The 19,894-nt window shown below is 38.6% G+C and overlaps 1 protein-coding gene and 1 long non-coding RNA gene across 2 annotated transcripts in view; one reads left to right on the forward strand and one right to left on the reverse strand.

Moving 5' to 3' along the window:
* LOC123028859 (interleukin-23 receptor-like) overlaps positions 1-19,894 on the reverse strand; it is a 56,667-nt gene that overhangs the window by 8,362 nt on the left and 28,411 nt on the right. Inside the window, exons 11-12 of the mRNA XM_044441158.1 lie at positions 4,322-4,405; positions 2,236-2,292 (exon numbers count right to left, since the gene is read on the reverse strand). Coding sequence (XP_044297093.1) covers positions 2,236-2,292; positions 4,322-4,405 — 141 coding nt within the window. The remainder of the gene's footprint in view (positions 1-2,235; positions 2,293-4,321; positions 4,406-19,894) is intronic.
* LOC123028871 lies at positions 6,248-19,109 on the forward strand. The gene is made up of 3 exons (XR_006415785.1): positions 6,248-6,352; positions 16,068-16,072; positions 19,038-19,109. It is a non-coding gene; the product is annotated as an uncharacterized LOC123028871 (long non-coding RNA).

The raw sequence follows: 19,894 nt of genomic DNA on the forward strand, positions 1-19,894 counted from the left end.
CCTTGCAGGGAAAATGTAGGATATAAATAGAATAAATGCATAAAAATAGCTGAATAGTTCTTACAATCAAAATATTTTTTCTAACCTTCAACCCAAATCCTATCCTTTAGGACAGAGGTTCCCAACCTTTTCTGTGCCCTAGAAAATGTTTGATTTATGCTTGTAGACCCTACAAAACTAACATCACATTTGAAGATGAGGAAGTCAAATTTCTAATTTTTGAACCACATACACTACTGTGGGTGGACAAATTGAGCTAAAAAAATAAGCTTTTAACTCAGCGCATAAAACTTAAATATAACTTGAGCAATTAGAAAACAGTAAAATCAGTCCCAATTGTGAACATCAAGTTCAATGACTTCCTTGTTCTTGCTTCTCATTTACGATTTTGTCAAAATGTGGAACTTTCTTTTTGATTGCAATCTGCAAGTCTGCCTGAGGATTCAGATGAGTCCTAGATTTCATCTTGATTGACAAAAGATAACTAAATACAGGGCTTTTTTTGTCATAGAATGCACCGGAACAGCGTTCCGGCACCGTTTTTTCCAAAGGATTTTACGACGTGATTTTGAATCGTAGCAGATCAGCAGCAAACATCATTAACATAGTGCCTGCAGGCTGCTTTTGTGTCTGCTATCTGATAGTGAGATAGTGAGGGCTGCTCTTGGCTTGGGATGCTGCTCTGCTGTTCGGCTTGGGATTGGAGTGTGTGGTTGCACACTTACTGCCGGCGACATGAATTCCGGCACCTTTTTTTTTTTTTTTTACAAAAAAAGCACTGACTAAATCTAAGCACAAGCAGAATAATAAAGAATTTTATTACTGGGATAACTTTTGAAGAAAAGCTTTGCAAACTTTCGGTGAATCACAGTGCAGCCTTCTTCTTTCTTGCACTCCCTGAAATGCCATCTCGCACCCCCTGGGGGTGTGGACACCCCAGTTTGGGAACCCCTGTTTGAGTATTCTACACCCATTAAAGCAACTCCTGTTCTCAAAAATCCCAAATCTGTCCACTAGAATGCTTCCAGAAACAGGGCTAGTTACATTAACCAATCAAAGGGCATTGTGCACCAGTGCTGTCTTTTTCCTTTTAATGGACTTCGTTTTCCAAAGAAAAAAGGCAAAAGAAGCAGTGGAAAAATATAGGAGGGCCAAAAACTGAAACCATGTGGTCTGGACTCATTATAAAAGTCTGTGAATGTAGCTGCATAATAACACAACAAAGGCCTTGTCTGGAAGTACCCACACAGTCTGGGATTCTAGTATAGTGGTTTTAAATGTGCCATGAAATTGCTCTTAATGTTTCCTTTCAGCTTCTTTCTAATTCATTGCCTCAGTTTTAGGGGTTTCCCCATTGGAAATCAAATGTGCCTGATTACCAGAGCCAGTGTGCTGTAGTGGTTAAGAGAATGGGACTGGGACTCAGACGATCTGAGTTCTAGTCCCCACTCAGCCATGGAGCCAACTGGGTGACTTTGGGCCAGTCACAGACTCTCAGCCCAGCCTACCTCACAGGGTTGTTGTTGTGGGGATAAGATGGAGGAGGTGAATGATGTAAGCTGCCTTGAGCCCTTTGTAGGAAAAAGGCAGGATATAAATAAAAAAAAAAAGTAAATAAAATTACATGACACTGAGTTGTCACACTGAGCTGTTTCAGGGTAGCTTCTCATGAAGTCCAAACTTACAGCACTTTTTTATTGTGAGTGGTTTTCTATGTACAAGCCACACTGAGAATCCATGGCTTGTTGTTGGGTTGTTCTTTTCAGAGCTGCTTGTTGTGACATACAAACCCGACACAGTGAATTCATCATGTTTTGAGTTGACCTCTTCATGCCAATCTGATGATCCATGAAAAATGCAGCAAGTTGGCATTTGTGGACTTTACGGGCATGCTCATGAGTAAAAATAAAAGACTGCTACTCAATATCCATGTTGTTTTGCATGCATGAAGTTTCCTCTGTATTATACAGTATTGGCCATTGAACCGAAAATTTTAAAACAAGAACAAACACAATTTATATTATAAAATCAGCTCTGGATGTCTCCAGTATATGAATGACTTGACTTTGGGTCAGATCTTTGATGTGTGAAAATCCCCTGAACGTTCATCCCCCTAGGATCACATCATCAACTACTACAGTCAGTTCCAACCACTCTAAGATGTCATCACTAGTTGGTTTAGAAAACCAAACAGAAAACCCTCTCCTTTGGAAAACCCAACCACCCCTTTCCTACCGTTGGTAGCTGTAGAGATATTTTCAGTCTGTCTAGCTTCATTTTTTTTCACCAATTCTATACAGAGAATGAGTGGGAAAAAAAGAAACAAAAATGAAAACCATTTCCACTGTGACATACAACAAATGAAGCACTGTTTCAGTTCATGCTCTTTCCCTTGGATCTGTTTTCCTGCATTTTTACTGAAACTATTTTATCAAAAGCAAGTTTTCTAAAAAGACATCTCACCATCTTGCCATTTTTATTCTCTTTGTTACCTACAGCTGCTTATACCTAACCTATGCAGAAAAAGTCAAAATATCAAAGCCTGTGATGGTGCAAAACTGCAACTCTAGCACACAAGGATCATAGAAAGCAGCCTTAAAATAAGTCAGACCACTAGTCCTATATTGTCTATATTGACCTTTCCCAACCTAGTACTCCCTAGATGTTAGAGGCTGTAGCCCCAGGTATGAAGATTGATGGTCAGGAAAAGTGGTAATTGTAGTACAAAACATCAGGAGAGTACTAGGGTGGGGAAGGCTGGTGTACTTTGACTGGCAATAGATCTCTTGGGAGTTCCCTGGAGATTCTGGTGAACCAAAAACGTTTTGCATGTAGAGAATGTGCTCTACAGGTGCACTATGGTTTCTTCCCTGGGGAACTGTACCTTCCTTATAGCTGTATGATCCAGACAACATAGCCTTTAGCATTACTGCTTTTGGGGTGGATGTCTGCCCAACTTCAGCCACAATATCCGTGTTGGGTTACAGTACATTCAAATTTCCAGAGTTAATTAATGCTTGTTTTCAGACTATGAACTTATCATTTAACCTCTGATCAATTGTTTTATTTATATAACAATTCATGTAAATTTAGCCAAATAATCACTGAAACAAATAAATTTACTTAAGCTGCCACCATATCAAAAGGCCACAAGCCTGCCCAGAACATAGTCTATAATAGTCAGGACAAGTGCATGTACCTCACTCTGGATCATGTCCATTTTATTCAGTTATATTCCCTTGATTTGTGGATTTACAGCAGTTGGTTCAGCCTTGCCATGAAGCAATAGGAAACATCCCTCAGAAAGCACATACCAGGAGTGTGCCATTTCTTGTGTAGCATTTCAAAAGAGAAAGCAGGAGAGAGTCCAGAAAGTCCTTTTGCTTTTTTCCTTTTCTAACCAAAAAAGTAACACCAGCAGCATATAGATTTGTTTGACAGTCATTCTTAGAAGTCCCAAATAATATATTAGTTCTCCCTGTATTTCCATAATCTCATAGGGCCAAAATGTCTTTTGTGCTTGGATTAATGAAAAATCAGTGACAGTTCACAACATCATAACACTTAAGAAAATGAACAACAGAAAGCTAGATAGGTGGATGAAAAGTGATCCAGTTACTAGAATTTTTAAATGAAATGCTTCAGGGATCACAGATTCCTGGTTTTGGCTTCAGGGACCACAGAAAATTCTATCACAATTATGGAATGCCTAGACCCTAAAAGGAGTGGGGATAAATCATCAGAGCAATTGAAACATCATTTTCTCAATTTCTTATTTCATTTTATACATTTAATGAGAGGTTTGTACAAGCAATCTCAGGAATACATTTCCTACAAGATTTTGTGAAATATTTAATATCTTTGGCTGATGTTATCAAGCCTAGGCAGTTAACTGCATGTTTATGCATTTAAGTTTGGTAAAGCTGCACCTGCTCATTTTCTGCCTGCCACACAGAGCTCACTCTGAGCCTCTTTTATGTAAGAGCCCAACATATTACCTGATGGAGAAGTGTTATTGGCTTCACTAATGGAAGTCTTTCCCAAAGGAGAACTTAGTTTGCACATGCACATTGTCCACTCTACTCTCTGTATGTGAACAAGGGCCTTATTTGTTGTTTGAGATATGCACACTCAGTGGCCATGCATTCATAAAAAGGTTACTATGGCTCTTGAATCTTCTATGGATACTGTGGGCAAGTATACAAAGCAGGAGTGCACCACACTTTCTGTAATGAATCCTCATCCTCAGGTTTTGAGGAAGTCAGGGGGGTGAGTCCACCATACCATATACCAAGTCCCCACTCACATCCACTGTACTTACTCTGGAGGGTGCAGGGCTCACTGGTGCTGTCTTGATACACTGCATATACTGAAATGTTGAAGTCACGTTCCACTTGGAGATCCTCTGTAAAGAATGTTTTTGCTTGATGTCAATAAGCCCCACTGTTCTCTCTCCCCACAACAGGTGTGGGACAAAGGCATTCCCAACACCCAGCCAAGAAACCTCCCCAGGCAGATGTATGCATATGCTCCCGTAGGAAACTATCCCCAGTTGCCTCCTTTCCTGGCTCAGGTGCCCATGCAGATGCCCCCTGTGTGTCTCGCTGTAGGAGAGCCAACCCTCTCCAGCCTGGGCAAATCCTGTACATGGGGTGGTGGCAAGGACTCCAGCAAGGGAAAAGGTTTGTTTCTGGGAGGCAGCTACGTTTGCAAACTGGCACAAAGCCAGGAAGTACAGGGAAGTGTTACTCTAGAGCCGTGATGGTGAACCGATTAGAGAGCGAGTGTCAGAACTGCAACACAAAACACACTCATTTCTCGCAAAGTGCCAACACTGCCATAAAACCTGAAAATTGAGGTTTAAGCTGAGGAGGGAAAAAATCACAGCCAGTACAAGAAAATATCTATATATCCTTGGCAGTGCACTGACCAGCCATGTGAAAGCTCGGCTGAGTCATGGATAATGAGTTACGGCTCGTGTCATCATCGCTTGGTGCCGCTACTCCTTTCCGAGCATGCACAAGGCCCCTATGTGCACTGTTATCTGATGTTCGGATGCTGCGGAGATGCTGTGATGATTTAGCTCTAGTGCTCATAGAAAGGGGGCTGCATGCCTGCTGCAGCATGTGTGCCATGTCCCAACCCTACCCTGGTGCACTCTCCCAACCCAAATATTGGGCGAAAGTTCCATTGAAAAGAGGGCAAATTTTTAAAAAGACTTAATGAGCAGCATTTTCTGCACAGCTCATCATTTCTGCCCATTCTAAAAAAATTCCAACCATCAAAATCATGCCAGGACACCTCGTTTTTCTAACCCTAACCCTACCCTGGTGCACACCCCTAACCCTAATATAGGGCAAAAGTTCCACTGAAAATAAGAGAATTTTGAAAAGGCCTTCCTTGAGTAGTTTTTTCTACACAGTGCAACATTTCTGCCCATTCGAAACACAATGCAACCATCAAAATCATGCCAGGAAACCTCATTTTTCTAACCCCAACCATACCCCTAACACGACTAAAGGGCAAAAGTTCCATTGAAAAGGGGGCAATTTTTAAAAAGGCTTACATAAGTTGCTAGTTAGCACAGCTCAACCTTTCTGCCCATTCTAAACACATTCAAACCATCAAAATCATTCCCGGATGGCTCATTTTTCTGACCCTAACCCTACCCTGGTGTACATCCCCAACCCTAATATAGGGCAAAACTTCCACTGAAAGGAGTGAGATTTTAAAAAAGCCTTCCTTGAGTAGCTTTTTCTGCATAGCTGAACATTTCTGCCCACTCTAAACACATTCCAACCATGAAAATCATGCGAAGACACCTCGTTTTTCTAACCCGAACCCTATGCTGGTGCACACCCCTAAACTTTACATAGGGTGATGGTTCCATTGTAAGGAGGGAGATTTTGAAAAAGGCTTCCATAAGCAGGTTTTTCCGAACAGTTCAATATATCTGTCCATTTGAAACAAATTCCAACCATCAAAATCATGCCAGGACACCTCATGTTCCTAACCCTAACCCTACCCTGGTGCATACCCCTAACCCTAATATAGGGCAAAAGGGTGCATTGCATTGAAAAGGGTGCGATTTTGAAAAAGGCTTCCATGAGCAGGTTATTCTGCATAGCTCAACATTTCTGCCCATCCGAAACACAGTTCAACCATAAAAATCATGTGAGGAGACCTCCTTTTTCTAAGCCCAACCCTACCCTGGTGCATACCCCTAACCCTTCTACAGGGTGAAAGCTCCATTGAAAAGAGGGCGATTTTGAAAAAGGCTTCCTTGAGTAGATATTTCTGCACAGCTCATCATTTCTGCCCATTCTAAAAACTTTCCAACCAACAAAATCATGTGAGGACACCTCCTTTTCTAACCCTAACCCTACACTGATTTCGCCTTAATATTGGACGAAAGTTCCATTGAAAAGAGGGTGAAAAGAGCTAGTGACTGGCATGTTGGCAGAGCTTTCAGAGATTGAGAATGAGGCAATGAGTATGGGAATTGATTTAATATATAGAGTCAACTTGAGTTAAACCAGAAAAAACAAACTCCTGAGGGAAGTTCATGTCAAATTTGCTCTAAGGTCTATAAGAGACAATGTTTTGAAGGCCGCACCTGAGAAGCCATTAAAGAGAGATGGTTGCCATGAGGTGACAGTTCTGAAACAAATACCATGGAGGGTTAGAGAAGGATGACAGAAATACTTATTCCTTACTACGAAACTGATTAAGAGATTATCTTTAAGTGGCTAACACCAGAAGGAATATTTTTCACTTGGAACACTGTAAGATATAAACTAGATTCAATTCTCAAAGCACAAGAGTTCTACAAAAAATTTAGAGTTATGCTTGAAGAGGAAGAACCCAGTGTCTCAAAAGAAAGAGAAAAAAATACTGAAGCAATGGAAATAACAGTGTACCACTCTGAGGAAGGAGAAATAGCAATTGTTGATTCACAACAAGAAGTAAAACTTTGGACCCAAAGGAGAAGAGAAAAGGTAGAACTGTAAAGGTGAAGAGTAAGTAGACACACACACACACACACACACACACATATTCTCTTAAACATGGCTTCTAAAAGGGAAGGGAAAATTGAGTTGCTTTCCTTAAACGTTAATGGACTGAATGGACCTTCTAAGAGAAGAAGGGTTTTTGCTTAACTCCAAAAACGAAAATTAGATATAATTTGTCTACAAGAAACACATATTAAGAAACGAAGTGTTAAACTTCTGGAATGTCTAAAGCTAGGAAAATTGTTTGTATCTTCTGCTTCTCAAAAGAAAAGAGGTTTAGCACTGTTTGTTAAGGAAAAACTGGACCCTAAATATATTCTTGCTGATGAGGATGGTAGGATCCTGATGGTTGAAATTACAATCAAAAAGGTGCTCTTAGTGGCGATATACGCGCCAAACGATCATCAGGAAACTTTTAACCAAAAATTACATACGTTACTTTTACAAGTGGATTACCAGACTATGTGTGTAATGGGAGATTTTAATGCAATTGTGGATAAGGAAATGGATTATAAGAATGACAGTAAAGGAAAAAAGGGTAGGAGGGTACTTTCAAAGTCTTGTTCCAACATGATTGAAGAACTCAGATTGATAGATGCTTGGAGGCACAAAAACCCAACCTCTGTCAAATACTCTTTTTATTCAAACAGGCATAGGTCGTGGTCTAGAATTGATATGGTTTGGATAACTCCAGACTTAGTACCTGATCTGATAGAAGCTGAAATAGAGGCAAATGTCTGGGCAGATCATAATCCTGTATCTTTATCATTGAAAGGAACTGTAAGGACGCCCAGATGGAGCCTAGACAAAGCGTTGTTAAAAGATAAAAAAATTACAGAAAAGATAAATAAAGAAATGCAAGTATTCTTTCAAATAAACAAAACGGAAGAAACATCTTTACAGAATGTCTGGGATACAGCTAAAGCCTATGCCAGGGGAGTAATAATAACATACTCACCACAAATAAATAAAAAGAAAACACAAGAGTGAGCAGTAATAGTAGAGGAGTTGACGGGAACAAGAGCTGCAGGAAGATCCATCAAATAAAAGTTTTAAGGCCCAAATGAATATTTTAAAGCACAAATTGACTCTTGGACACAAATGAACTTACTAAGCAAATGAAGTTGACCAAACAGAATTTCTTCAGAAATGCTAATAAACCAGGGAGATGGTTAGCATATAAAGTAAAGAAAGAAAAAGAGAAGAGATTGATTTTGAAATTGAAAGACGGAGAAGGACAACTACATGTACAAGGTGCATAAATTAAGAAAATAGAGGAAGACTTTTTAAAAGTTATATCAGAAGGAGGAGATTTCAATTGAGAAAGTAAAAGAATACATCTGAAAGGGAGACTTACCAAAACTACCAGAAAAATGTCAAAAACTATTGAATCAAGAAGTAGCAATTACGGAAGTAATAGAGGCAATTAAGTGACAAAAGAATGATAAAACCCCTGGCCCAGATGGTCTGCCAGCTGAGTTTTACAAATCCTTTGAAGGAATCTTTGCTACATTTTTAAAAGATATATGTAATGAAGCACTGTTAAATGCTAAAATACCAACTACTTGAACAGAGGCAAATATCACACTAATACTGAAAGAAGATATGGATGTAACACAGATTCAAAACTACAGACCTATATCATTATTAAATGTGGATTACAAAATTTTTGCCTCCATATTGGCAGAAAGGCTAAAGAAGTTTTTAATAGACTTTATTCATCCAGACCAAAATGGCTTTTTGCCTAAAAGACAAATGAAGAATAACCTGAGAACCCTTTTGGATATCTTAGAATATTATGAGATACATACTGAAAAACCAATGGCTTTACTGTTTATGGATGCCCAAAAAGCCTTTGTTAATGTTAATTGGCAATTTATGAAGCAACAGATGGCCCAAATGGAGTTTGGTGAAAAATTTATGAATGCGATATCAAGTATTTACCAAAGACAGTCGGCCTGGATTCTAATTAATGGAGAATTTACAAGCCCTATAGAGATCCAAAAGGGCACAAGACCAAGGATGCCCGTTGTTGCCCGTTGTTTATTTTGATCTTAGAGGTACTGAATAGAAATGTCAGGGATGACGAGGACATTAAAGGTACTAGAATTAGGGATGAAAGTTACAACTTGCAAGCATTTGCAGATGATTTGGTCTTCATAATGGAGGAACCCTCTGTAACAATGCCTAAACTTTTACAACGGATTGAAGAATATGGTGAGGTTACGGGGATGAAAATAAATAGAGAAAAAACAAAATTGTTAGTTAAAAACTTCACGGAAGAAAAAAAAAAAAAGACTCCAGGAACAAGTAGATATGCAGATTGTTAAAAAGGTTAAGTATTTGGGAATCTATCTTACAGCCAAATGTACTACTTTGAAAGAAGATAATTATGATAAATTATTGAAGGATATTAAAAGTGATCTGGAAAAATGGGCCAATTCACAATTGTCTTTGATGGGAAGAATAGCACTTGTTAAAATGGATATATTACCTAAACTTTTGTTTTTGTTCCAAATGATTCCTGTAAAAATTGATAAAAAATTCTTTGATGACCTAAACTTTCAAATTTCGAGATTTATTTGGAGAAAAAAGAAACCAAGGATTAAATTAAAAATGTTTCAGAAAGCCAAAAAGAACGGGGGTTTTGGTCTTCCTGATTGGATGTTGTATTATCAAGCGTCTGTTCCAACTTGGCTAAAAGAATGGATAACTTTGCAAAATAAGAAAATTTTGTATCTTGAAGGTCATGACTTGCAAATGGGTTGGCATGCTTATATGTGGTATGAGAAGGCTAAGTCACATGGGTCTTTTCTGAGTCATTTTATTAGAAGATCATTAATGTCAGTGTGGGAAAAGCTAAAGTCAAAAGTGTATAATAAACTACCAAGATGGCTTTCACCTATGGAAGTTTTTGTATATCCAAATGCATTGAACTTTGAAGGGATCATAAGGTATGATGATACCTTGGATAAGGATGGAGGCCTGAAACTAGATCAAGTAATACAAGAACAGGGATTTAATATCTCCTCGTGGTATAAGGTGCAGATGCAATCGAGATATGCTAAAGATTGTAAAGTATGGGGGTTTTACAAAGACTTAACAGCGTTTGATCAAGTGATGCTTAAAACAGATGAGAAAATGATTAAAAGATTATATGATTTTTTACTTAACAGAAAAATGGAAGGTTAAGGAAACTATGATAACATGGGCACAAAATTTTGGATATAATGTTGAATTAGAAAATTGGCAAAAGCCATGGGAGAGAAATATTAAGGTAACACTAGCAACTTCGTATAAAGAAAATTTATATAAAACTTTCTATAGATGGTGTTTGTCACCAAGTCGATTAGCTAAGATGTTTCCAAATATTATTATTATTATTAGAACATTTCTATGCCGCCCCTTGCCGAAGCCTCGGGGCAGCTTCCAACACAATAACATACAATAAAATACAAAAATAATAATATAAAATTAAATTTAACAATATAAAATAAATAAAAAATATAAAATATAAAAGAAGTTGCCCTGGCCAGATAAATAAGCAAATATTGTTAACAATTAAAATGATGTTTAAATAAAAAGGTCTTCACCTGGCGCCGAAAAACAAATAATGACGGCGCCAGGCAGACCTCTCTGGGGAGCGCATTCCATAGATTGGGCGCCACCGCAGAGAAAGTCCTCCTCCGAGTACCTACCCTCCTAATTTCTTTCATGGAGGGTTCCCGGAGAAGGGCCTCTCCCGCAGATCTCAAGAGGCGGTTGGGCATATATGGATGTAAGCGCTCCTTCAGGTAACCAGGACCCAAGCCGTTTAGGGCTTTATAGGTCATAACCAACACCTTGAATTGTGCCCGGACTTCAATGGGAAGCCAGTGAAGCTGACAGAGGACTGGAGTCATGTGAACATAACGCCCCGTCCCCGTCAGCAGCCTGGCAGCTCTATTTTGAACCAATTGAAGTATCCGGACCGTCTTCAAGGGAAGCCCCATGTAAAGCGCATTACAGAAGTCAAGGCGGGAAGTCACCAGCGCGTGTGTCACCATTGCCAGGCAGTCATACTCCAGGTAGGGGCCCAGCTGATTAATCAGCCGAAGCTGAAGGAAAGCGCTCCTCGCCACCGCTGTCACCTGAGCTTCCAATGAAAGCTCCGGGTCGAGGAGTACTCCTAAGCTGTGGACCTTGTCCCTAAGAGGGAGTGCAACCCCATTCAGGACCAGGTCAAATCCACCCTCTCCGAAGCCCGATCCGCCAACCAACAGATGTTGGAAATGTAAACATAAAGTGGGTATTTTTATCATATGTGGTGGACCTGTGATAATGTGAAAAAGTATTGGATTAAAATACATAAATGGCTGGAGGAAATACTACAAAAACCCTTTGCTTTTAAACCTGAAGTTTTCTTGTTAGGCATCATACCGGAAGATATTAACAGACAGGAAATGTATTTGATGTTACATTTAATCAAAGCGGCGAGGATTGCATTTTTCAATACTGGAAAAGTGAGGAACTACCCACCGATGAACAGAATCTAAGAAAGATTCGGAATTGCACAGAAATGGACAGATTGACTTTATCACTGAAAGAGAAAGAAGACACTGATTCTATCAAACTTGGGATTTTTTCTATGATTGGCTGGAGAAATGGGACTTGGCATAGATTTAGAGATGTTTTTAAGTTATTATAAACTGATTTGAATATGATTATAGAATGTTAACAAATATGTAGCAGGGGGCTGACCCAGTAAGTCCGATGTATGTGATGATTGATGTTTTTAGTATTAGTTTAAAATTTTAATAAAATTTCTTAAAAAAAAAAAAGAAAGAGCAATTTTGAAAAGCCTTCCTCCAATAGCTTTTTCTCCACAACCCACCATTTCTTTCCATTCGAAACACATTCGAACCAACAAAATCATTCCTGGATGGCTCGTTTTCCTAACCCTAACCCTATCCTGGTGCATACCCCTCACCTTAATATTGGGCAAACGTTCCATTTAAAAAAGGGTGATTTTGAAAAAGGCTTCCTTGAGTAGATATTTCTGTACAACACATCATATCTGCCCATTCTGAACACATTGCAACCATCAAAATCATGTGAGGACACCTCCTTTTTCTACCCCTACCCCTACCCTTTTTCTGCATAGCTCAACATTTCTTCCCATTCTAAACACATTTGATCCATCAAAATCATTCCTGAATGGCTCATTTTTCTAACCCTAACCCTATCCGGGCACACACCCCTAACCCTTTCAGAGGGCATAAGTTCCACTGAAAAGAGGGAGATTTTGAAAAGCCTTCCTTGAGTAGCTTTTTGTGCACAGCTCAACATTTCTGCCCATTCTAAACACATTCAAACAATCAAAATCATGCAAGGACACCTCGTTTTTCTAAACCTAGCCCTATCCTTTTTTTTTAAATAAGTTTTATTCTTGTTGTTAGTCGCGAAGTCGTGTCCGACCCATCGCGACCCCATGGACAACATTCCACCAGGCCTTCCTGTCCTCCACCATCTCCCGGAGTCCACCCAAGCTCACACCAACTGCTTCATCTAGCCACCTCATCCTCTGCCATCCCCTTCTTCTTTTGCCATCTATTGTTCCCAGCATTAGACTCTTCTGCAGGGACTCCTTCCTTCTCATTAGGTGGCCAAAGTATTTGAAAGTTTTATTCTAAATAACCCTAATACAAAGAAAAACTAAAAACAACATCAATCATCAGAAACATTGGACCTGCTGTATCAGCCCCCACATTTTTTCTTTTTGTGATAACTTAAAAACGTATTTGAGTCTATATGAAGTCCTGTTTCTCTAGCCAATAATAAAAAGAGTCCCAGGTTTGAAAGAAATCAGTATCTTCTTTCTCCTTCAATGACAAAGTCAATCTCTCCATTTCTGCACAGTCCAAGATCTTTTTTAGGATCAGTTCATCAGTAGGTGGTTCTTCACTTTTCCAGTGTTGGGCAAATGCAATCCTCGCCACAGTAATTAGATGTAAAATCAAGTACATTTCTTGTTTACTAATATCAACAGGTATAATGCCTAATAAGAAAACTTTAGGTCTAAAAGCTAAGGATTTTCGTAACATTTCCTCAAGCCATTTATGTATTTTAATCCAATACTTTTTCACTTTATCGCAAGTCCACCACATATGATAGAAGTTACCCAATTTATGTTTACATTTCCAACATCCATTTGACATATTTGGAAACATATTGGCAAGTCTATTTGGCAACAAATACCATCTATAAAACATTTTATACAAGTTTTCTTTATGTGAAGTTGCTAATGTTACCTTAATATTTCTCTTCCAAAGCTTTTGCCATTTTTCTAATTCAATATTATATCCAAAGTTTTGTGCCCACGTTACCATAGTTTTCTTAACCTGTTCATCTTCCATTCTCTTGTCTGGTAAGAAATTATATAGTCTTTTAATAATTTTCTCATCTGATTTAAGCATCACCTGATCAAATGCTGTTAAATCTTTATAAAAGCCCCATATTCTATAGTCTTTAGCATATCTCAATTGTATCTACACCTTATGCCACCAAGAAATATTAGATCCCTGTTCTTGTATTTCTTGATTCAATTTCAATCCTCCATTATTATCCAAAATGTCATCATATCTTACGATTGCTTCAAAGTTCAATGCATTTGGATATACAAGAGCTTCCATAGGCGAAAGCCATCTTGGTAATTTATTATACAATTTTGTCTTTAACTTTTCCCACACTGACATTAATGATTTCCTAATATAATGACTTAAAAAAGAACCATGTACCTTACCCTTTTCATACCGCATATAAGCATGCCAACCCATTTGCAAATCATGCCCTTTGAGATATAATATTCTCTTATTTCTTAAGGTTATCCATTCTTTTAGCCGCGTTAAAACAGAAGCTTGATAATACAGCATCCAGTCAGGGAGACCAAAGCCCCCATTCTTTTTAGCCTCTTGAAGTATTTTTAGTTTAATCCTTTGTTTCTTCTTTCTCCATATAAATCTCGAGATATGAAAATTTAAATCATCAAAAAATTTTCTATCAACTTTTATGGGAATCATTTGGAATAGAAACAAAAGCTTTGGTTATATATTCATTTTAGCTAGTGCTATTCTTCCCAGCAAGGGAAATTGCAAATTAGCCCATTTTTCCAAATCACTCTTAATATCCTTAAATAGTTTATCATAATTGTCTTCTTTCAGAGTGGTACACTTAGCTGTAAGATAAATTCCCAAATATTTAACCTTTTTAACAATCTGAAAGTCTACTTGTTCCACCAGAATTTTTCTCTGCTCCTGTGTGAGATTTTTTACTAACAATTTCGTCTTTTCTCTGTTTATTTTCATCCCAGTAACCTCGCCATACTCTTCAATCCTTTGTAGGAGTTTAGGCATTGTTACTAAGAGTTCCACATTTATGAAAACTAGGTCATCTGCAAATGCTTGCAATTTATAGCTTTCATCTCTAATTCTAGTACCTTTAATGTCCATATCATCCCTGATATTTCTGTTTAACACTTCTAAGATCAATATAAACAACAGTGGTGATAGCGGGCATCCTTGTCTTGTACCCTTTTGTATATCTATAATATTTGTAAATTCTCCATTGATTATAATCCTAGCAGACTGCTTCTGATAGATGCTTAATATCGCATTAATGAACTTTTCACCAAACTCCATTTGAACTAATTGTTGCTTCATAAATTGCCAATTAACATTGTCAAAAGCCTTCTGTGCGTCCATGAATAACAGTGCCATTGGTTTTTCCGTATGTATCTCGTAATATTCTAAGATGTCCAGGATAATTCTCATATTATTTGTCTTTTAGGTAAAAAACCATTTTGATCTGAGTGAATAAAGTCTGTTAAATACTTCTTCAATCTTTCTGCCATTATGGAGGCAAAAATTTTGTAATCCACATTTAATAGTGATATAGGTCTATAGTTTTGAATCTGCATCAAGTCCATGTCTTCTTTCGGTATTAATGTAATATTTTCCTCTGTCCAAGTATTTGGTATTTTAGCATTTAACAATGCTGCATTACATATATCCTTAAGAAGCATAGCGAAAATTCCTTCAAAGGATTTATAAAACTCTGCTGGTAGCCCATCTGGGCCAGGAGTTTTGTCATTCTTTTGTCTCTTAATTGCCTCTGTTACTTCTGTGATTGTTACTTCTTGATTCAATACTTTTTGGTATTGCTCCGGTAACTTTGGCAGGTCTCCCTTTTGGATATATTCGTTTACTTTCTCTGTTGAAATCTCATCATTCTGGTATAGCTTTGCAAAGAAATCTTCCACTATTTTCTTGATATGTATACTTTGTACTTGCAGTCGTCCTTCTCCATCCTTCAATTTACTTATTGGTCTCTTCTCTCTTTCCTTCTTTACTTTATAAGCTAACCATCTCCCTGGTTTATTCACATTTTCAAAGAAGTTCTGTTTGGTCAATTTCATTTGCTTAGTGAGTTCGTTTGTATCCAGGAGGTTCAGTTTATGTTTTAGAATATTCATTTGTACCTTAAGGCCTTTTTTGGATGGATCTTCCTGTAGTTCTTGTTCACATTTTGTCAATTCCTCTACTATTTTAGCTTGTTCCTGCTTTCTCCTTTTATTTATTTTTGCTGAGTATGTTATTATCAGCCCCCTGACATAGGCTTTGGCTGTATCCCAGACATTTTACAAAGAGGTTTCTTCAGTTTTATTTATTTGAAAGAATATTAGCATTTTATTTATTTATTTATTTATTTAGACAACTTATTTGCCTCTCCATTCGCCTAAGCCTCGAGGCGGCTTCCAATCCACAAAAATGCATCAATAGAAATACATATTTCCTTATTCTGTGATTTTTTTTATCCTTTAATAAGGCTTTGTTTAACCTCCATCTGGGCATTTTTACTGTCCCTTTCAATGACATAGATACAGGGTTATGATCTGCCCAGACATTTGCCTCTATTTCAGCTTCTAGCAGGTCTGGTACTAAGTCTGGGGTTATTCAAACCATATCAATTCTATATCATGACCTAAGTCTATTCAAATAGAAAGTATATTTAGCAGAGGTTGGGTTTTTATGTCTCCAGATATCTACCAATCTAAATTCTTCAATCATATTAGAACAAGACTTTGAAAGTAGCCTCCTGCCTTTTCTGTCCTTAATCTCACTCTTATGGTCCATTTTCTTGTCCACAATTGCATTAAAGTCTCCCATTACACACATGGTCTGGTAGTCCAATTGTAAGAATAAAGCATGTAGTTTTTGGTAAAACATTTCCTGATGGTCATTTGGGGCATAAATCACCAGTAAAAGCACCTTTTTAAGTTTCATTGTGATTTCAACCATCAGAATCCTACCATCCTCATCAGCTAATATACATTTAGGGTCTAATTTTTCCTTGATGTATAATGCTAAACCTCTTTTCTTTTGCGAAGTGGAAGATATAAATAGCTTTCCAAGCTTAAAATGTTCCAAAAGCTTACTATGTTGTTTCTTAATATGTGTTTCTTGTAGGCAAATTATATCTAATTTCTGTTTTTGAAGTTGAGAGAAAATTCTCCTCTTAGAGGGTCCATTTAGTCCATTTACATTTAAAGAGAGCAGTTCAATTCTTCCTTCCCTTTTGAAAGCCATATTTAAAGAATACATATTTATCTACTTATGTTTCACCTTTACACTTCTACCTTTTTTCTTTTCCTTTAGTTCCAGTGTTTGTTCCTCTTGTTGTAAGTCTGTATTCCCTATTTCTCCTTCTTCAGAGTGGTATGCTGTTAGTTCCATTGGTTCAGCACCTTTCCCTCCTTCTTTTGGAGCAACCAATTCTTCCTCTTCAAATGTGCTTCTAAATTTTTCATAAAACTCTTGTGCCTTGAAGATTGAGTCCAGCTTGTATCTTGAAAAGTTCCAGGTGAAAAATATTCCTTCTGGCATTAGCCACCTAAACATGATCTCTTTCTTAGTCAGCTTTGTAGTAAGAAATAAATATTTCTTTCATCCTTCTCTAATCCTCCATGGTATTTGCTTCAAAACAGTCACTTCATGATGATCATCAGCCTTTAAAGGTTTATCATGTACAGCCCTCAAAACATTGTCTCTTATAGACCTTTTTGCAAATTTAACATGGACTTCCCTCGGAAGCTTGTGTTTCCTAGCATAACTTGCATTCACTTTATAAATAAGGTCAATGTTTATGCCCACCTCTTTGTTTTCCAGATCCAATGCCTCTGCCAGCATAGTAATTATTAATTCCCTTAGGTCCTCATTCTTTCCTTCGAGTATGGTCTGTAATCTCAGATAATTAGATGCCTTCTCCATCATTAATATAGCAAGTGAATCCCATAATGACTTGCTTGTTTGTTTTATTAATTGTGTTTCTTTGTCTACTGTTTCAATTTTTTCATGGGCTTGTTGTATGTTTTGTGTATTCTGTTCAGTTTTGAGTTGAAAAGCTGCCAGTTGGTTTGATACATCCTTTATAGAGCTGTCCAATTTGTCAAGACGTTCTCTTTATTCATTTGCAAAGTTCTGCTCAGCTGACATGTTCCTCTGTTCTGCTAATATATTCCTCTGTTCTAAGCTTAATTTTGATATAGAATTTTGCATAGCCTCTTGGGATGCTTGCATAGCTGTTAAAGATGTTTGAATCGCCCAAGAGTCATTTGTAGATCTTTTTGGTATTTTTCGGCATCTGCGGCTTTATACTGGTGAGTTGGACTCTGAACAGCTGATGTAGGTGCTGAAGAGGAGGAAGAGTGTGTTTTTTTCATAGTGATGGTAGTTTTTTGCTAGTAATTGCAAGGTAGCAACAAAAAAAGAGAAAGAAAAGAAGAAAAGAAAAAAAAATCTCCAAGAGAAAAGAGGAAGGAGACTTGTTGTAAATCCAATAGCCACAGGGTGGCAACAAAGAATTATTTTGTCTTTATGTAACATCACAAAGAGGACTGAAAAAAGAAAACGTCTGCTTGTCAAGATAAGTAAAGTTTGTTTTTCTATCACTTAATCTACAAAAGTTTTTTATTCTGATTCTTCACCCTTGGGGAGATAAAAAAAAAGAGACCTTTCCTTCCAGCCTCATATTTCCCAAATCTCAGTTCCTCTCCCCTAGATTAGTCGCGGCTTAAATTCCGTGGGGGAGGGGAATTCCTCTCTCCGTCAAGGGGGCTTTTCTTTCTTCTTCGTCCCGATTAGTATCTGCTTCAGTTCTTTCATGGGTAATATTAGAAAAGGTAGAAATGCTCACCCAGCAGGTCCAATGAACTTCAAGCTGTTATTCTATGCTATACCCAGTTGTCTATGGCTTGCAGGGAGCGAATCTCTCCCCTGTGTTGTTCGATTGAGAAAATCCCGAGTTTCTCCCAGTAAATGTGGAACCACCACCCCACAGCGCCCAGAAGTATGCTCGGGCTTCTATTCCCTGCCCCAACAAGGCTTGGATGAGCCTCTCACAGCTCACTGTGGAACAAATTACTGGCGTGATTATGGGAGCCCCTGTTCTTCACAGCTGTCTCACCACGATGTCAACCGGAAGTCACTACTTTTGAACACACCCCAACCCTTCTATAGGGTGAAAGTTCCATTGAAAAGAGGGTAATTTTGAAAAGCCTTCCTTGAGTAGCTTATTCTGCACAGCTCAACATTTCTGTCCATCCGAATCACATTTCTACCATAAAAAGCATGCAAGGAGACTCCTTTTTCTAACCTAACTCTACATTGGTGCATACCCCTAACCCTTCTACAGGGTGAAAGCTCCATTGAAAAGAGGGCAATTTTGAAAATGCCTTTTTTGAGTAGCTTTTTCTGCATGGCTCAACATTTCTTCCCATTCTAAACACATTCGATCCATCAAAATCATTCCCAGATGGCTCATTTTTCTCACTCTAAACCTACCCTGGTGTACATCCCCCACCCTAATATAGGGCAAAAGTTCCATTGAAAAGACTGCGATTTTGAAAAAGACTTCTGTGAGTAGATATTTCTGTACAGCTCATCACATCAGCCCATGCTAAACACATTCCAGCCTTCGAAATCATGCGAGGACATCACGATTTTCTAACCCTAACCCTACCCTGGTGCACACCCCTAACCCTTCTATAGGGCAAATGTTCCATTGAAAGGAGGGAGATTTTGAAAAAGGCTTCCATGAGCAGGTCCTTCTGCACAGCTCATCATTTCTGCCCATTATGAAAACATTCCAACCAACAAAATCATGCGAGGACACCTTGTTTTCCTAACCCTAACCCTACCCTGGGCTGGGGCTGGGCTGGCCAGGTACTCTGTGTGTGTGTGTGTGTGTGTGTGTATGTTTTGTAATTGGGTGGGTTGGAGGGTTTTAATTGTATTTTAATTGTATTTTATTGGATTGTTTTAATGAATTCACATTTGGCTGCTACTATGGGTTTGCCTGGGGAGCATGTGGGCACCACCATTGGGGTGGTGTTGGGCAATGTTCGATATGGTGTTGGGGGTTTAACATGTTGGCATAGAAGAAGGAGAGACAGATGGCTGACACCTGTTTACCCTTCTGGTTATCCCCCCAACTGGAAGGTTCCGGGTATGCTTATGAACTGCCCCTCAGGCCTGACGGTGCTGCTGCTCAATTCCAGGTCAGTCCATAACTAAACATTCCTCATCCACGACTTAATTGAGGATGTGGGGGCCGACCTGGCTTGCACTACAGAGACCTGGGAGGGAGAGGGGGGATGTATCCCTCTCTGAACTGTGCCCACCTGGGTATCTGGTCCAGCACCAGCCATGCCCAGAGGGGAGGGGAGGGGGTCGCTTTAATCTATCGAGCTTCTATTTCCCTTGCGGGGCTTCCTGTTCTTTTGAGACCAGGTCTAGAGTGCTTACACCTGGCGTTGGGCGACCGAGACAGATTGAGAATTCTGCTGG

The sequence above is a fragment of the Varanus komodoensis genome, unplaced genomic scaffold (genome assembly GCF_004798865.1).
Source record: "Varanus komodoensis strain SLA01 unplaced genomic scaffold, ASM479886v1 scaffold1, whole genome shotgun sequence".
Classification (NCBI taxonomy): domain Eukaryota; kingdom Metazoa; phylum Chordata; class Lepidosauria; order Squamata; family Varanidae; genus Varanus; species Varanus komodoensis.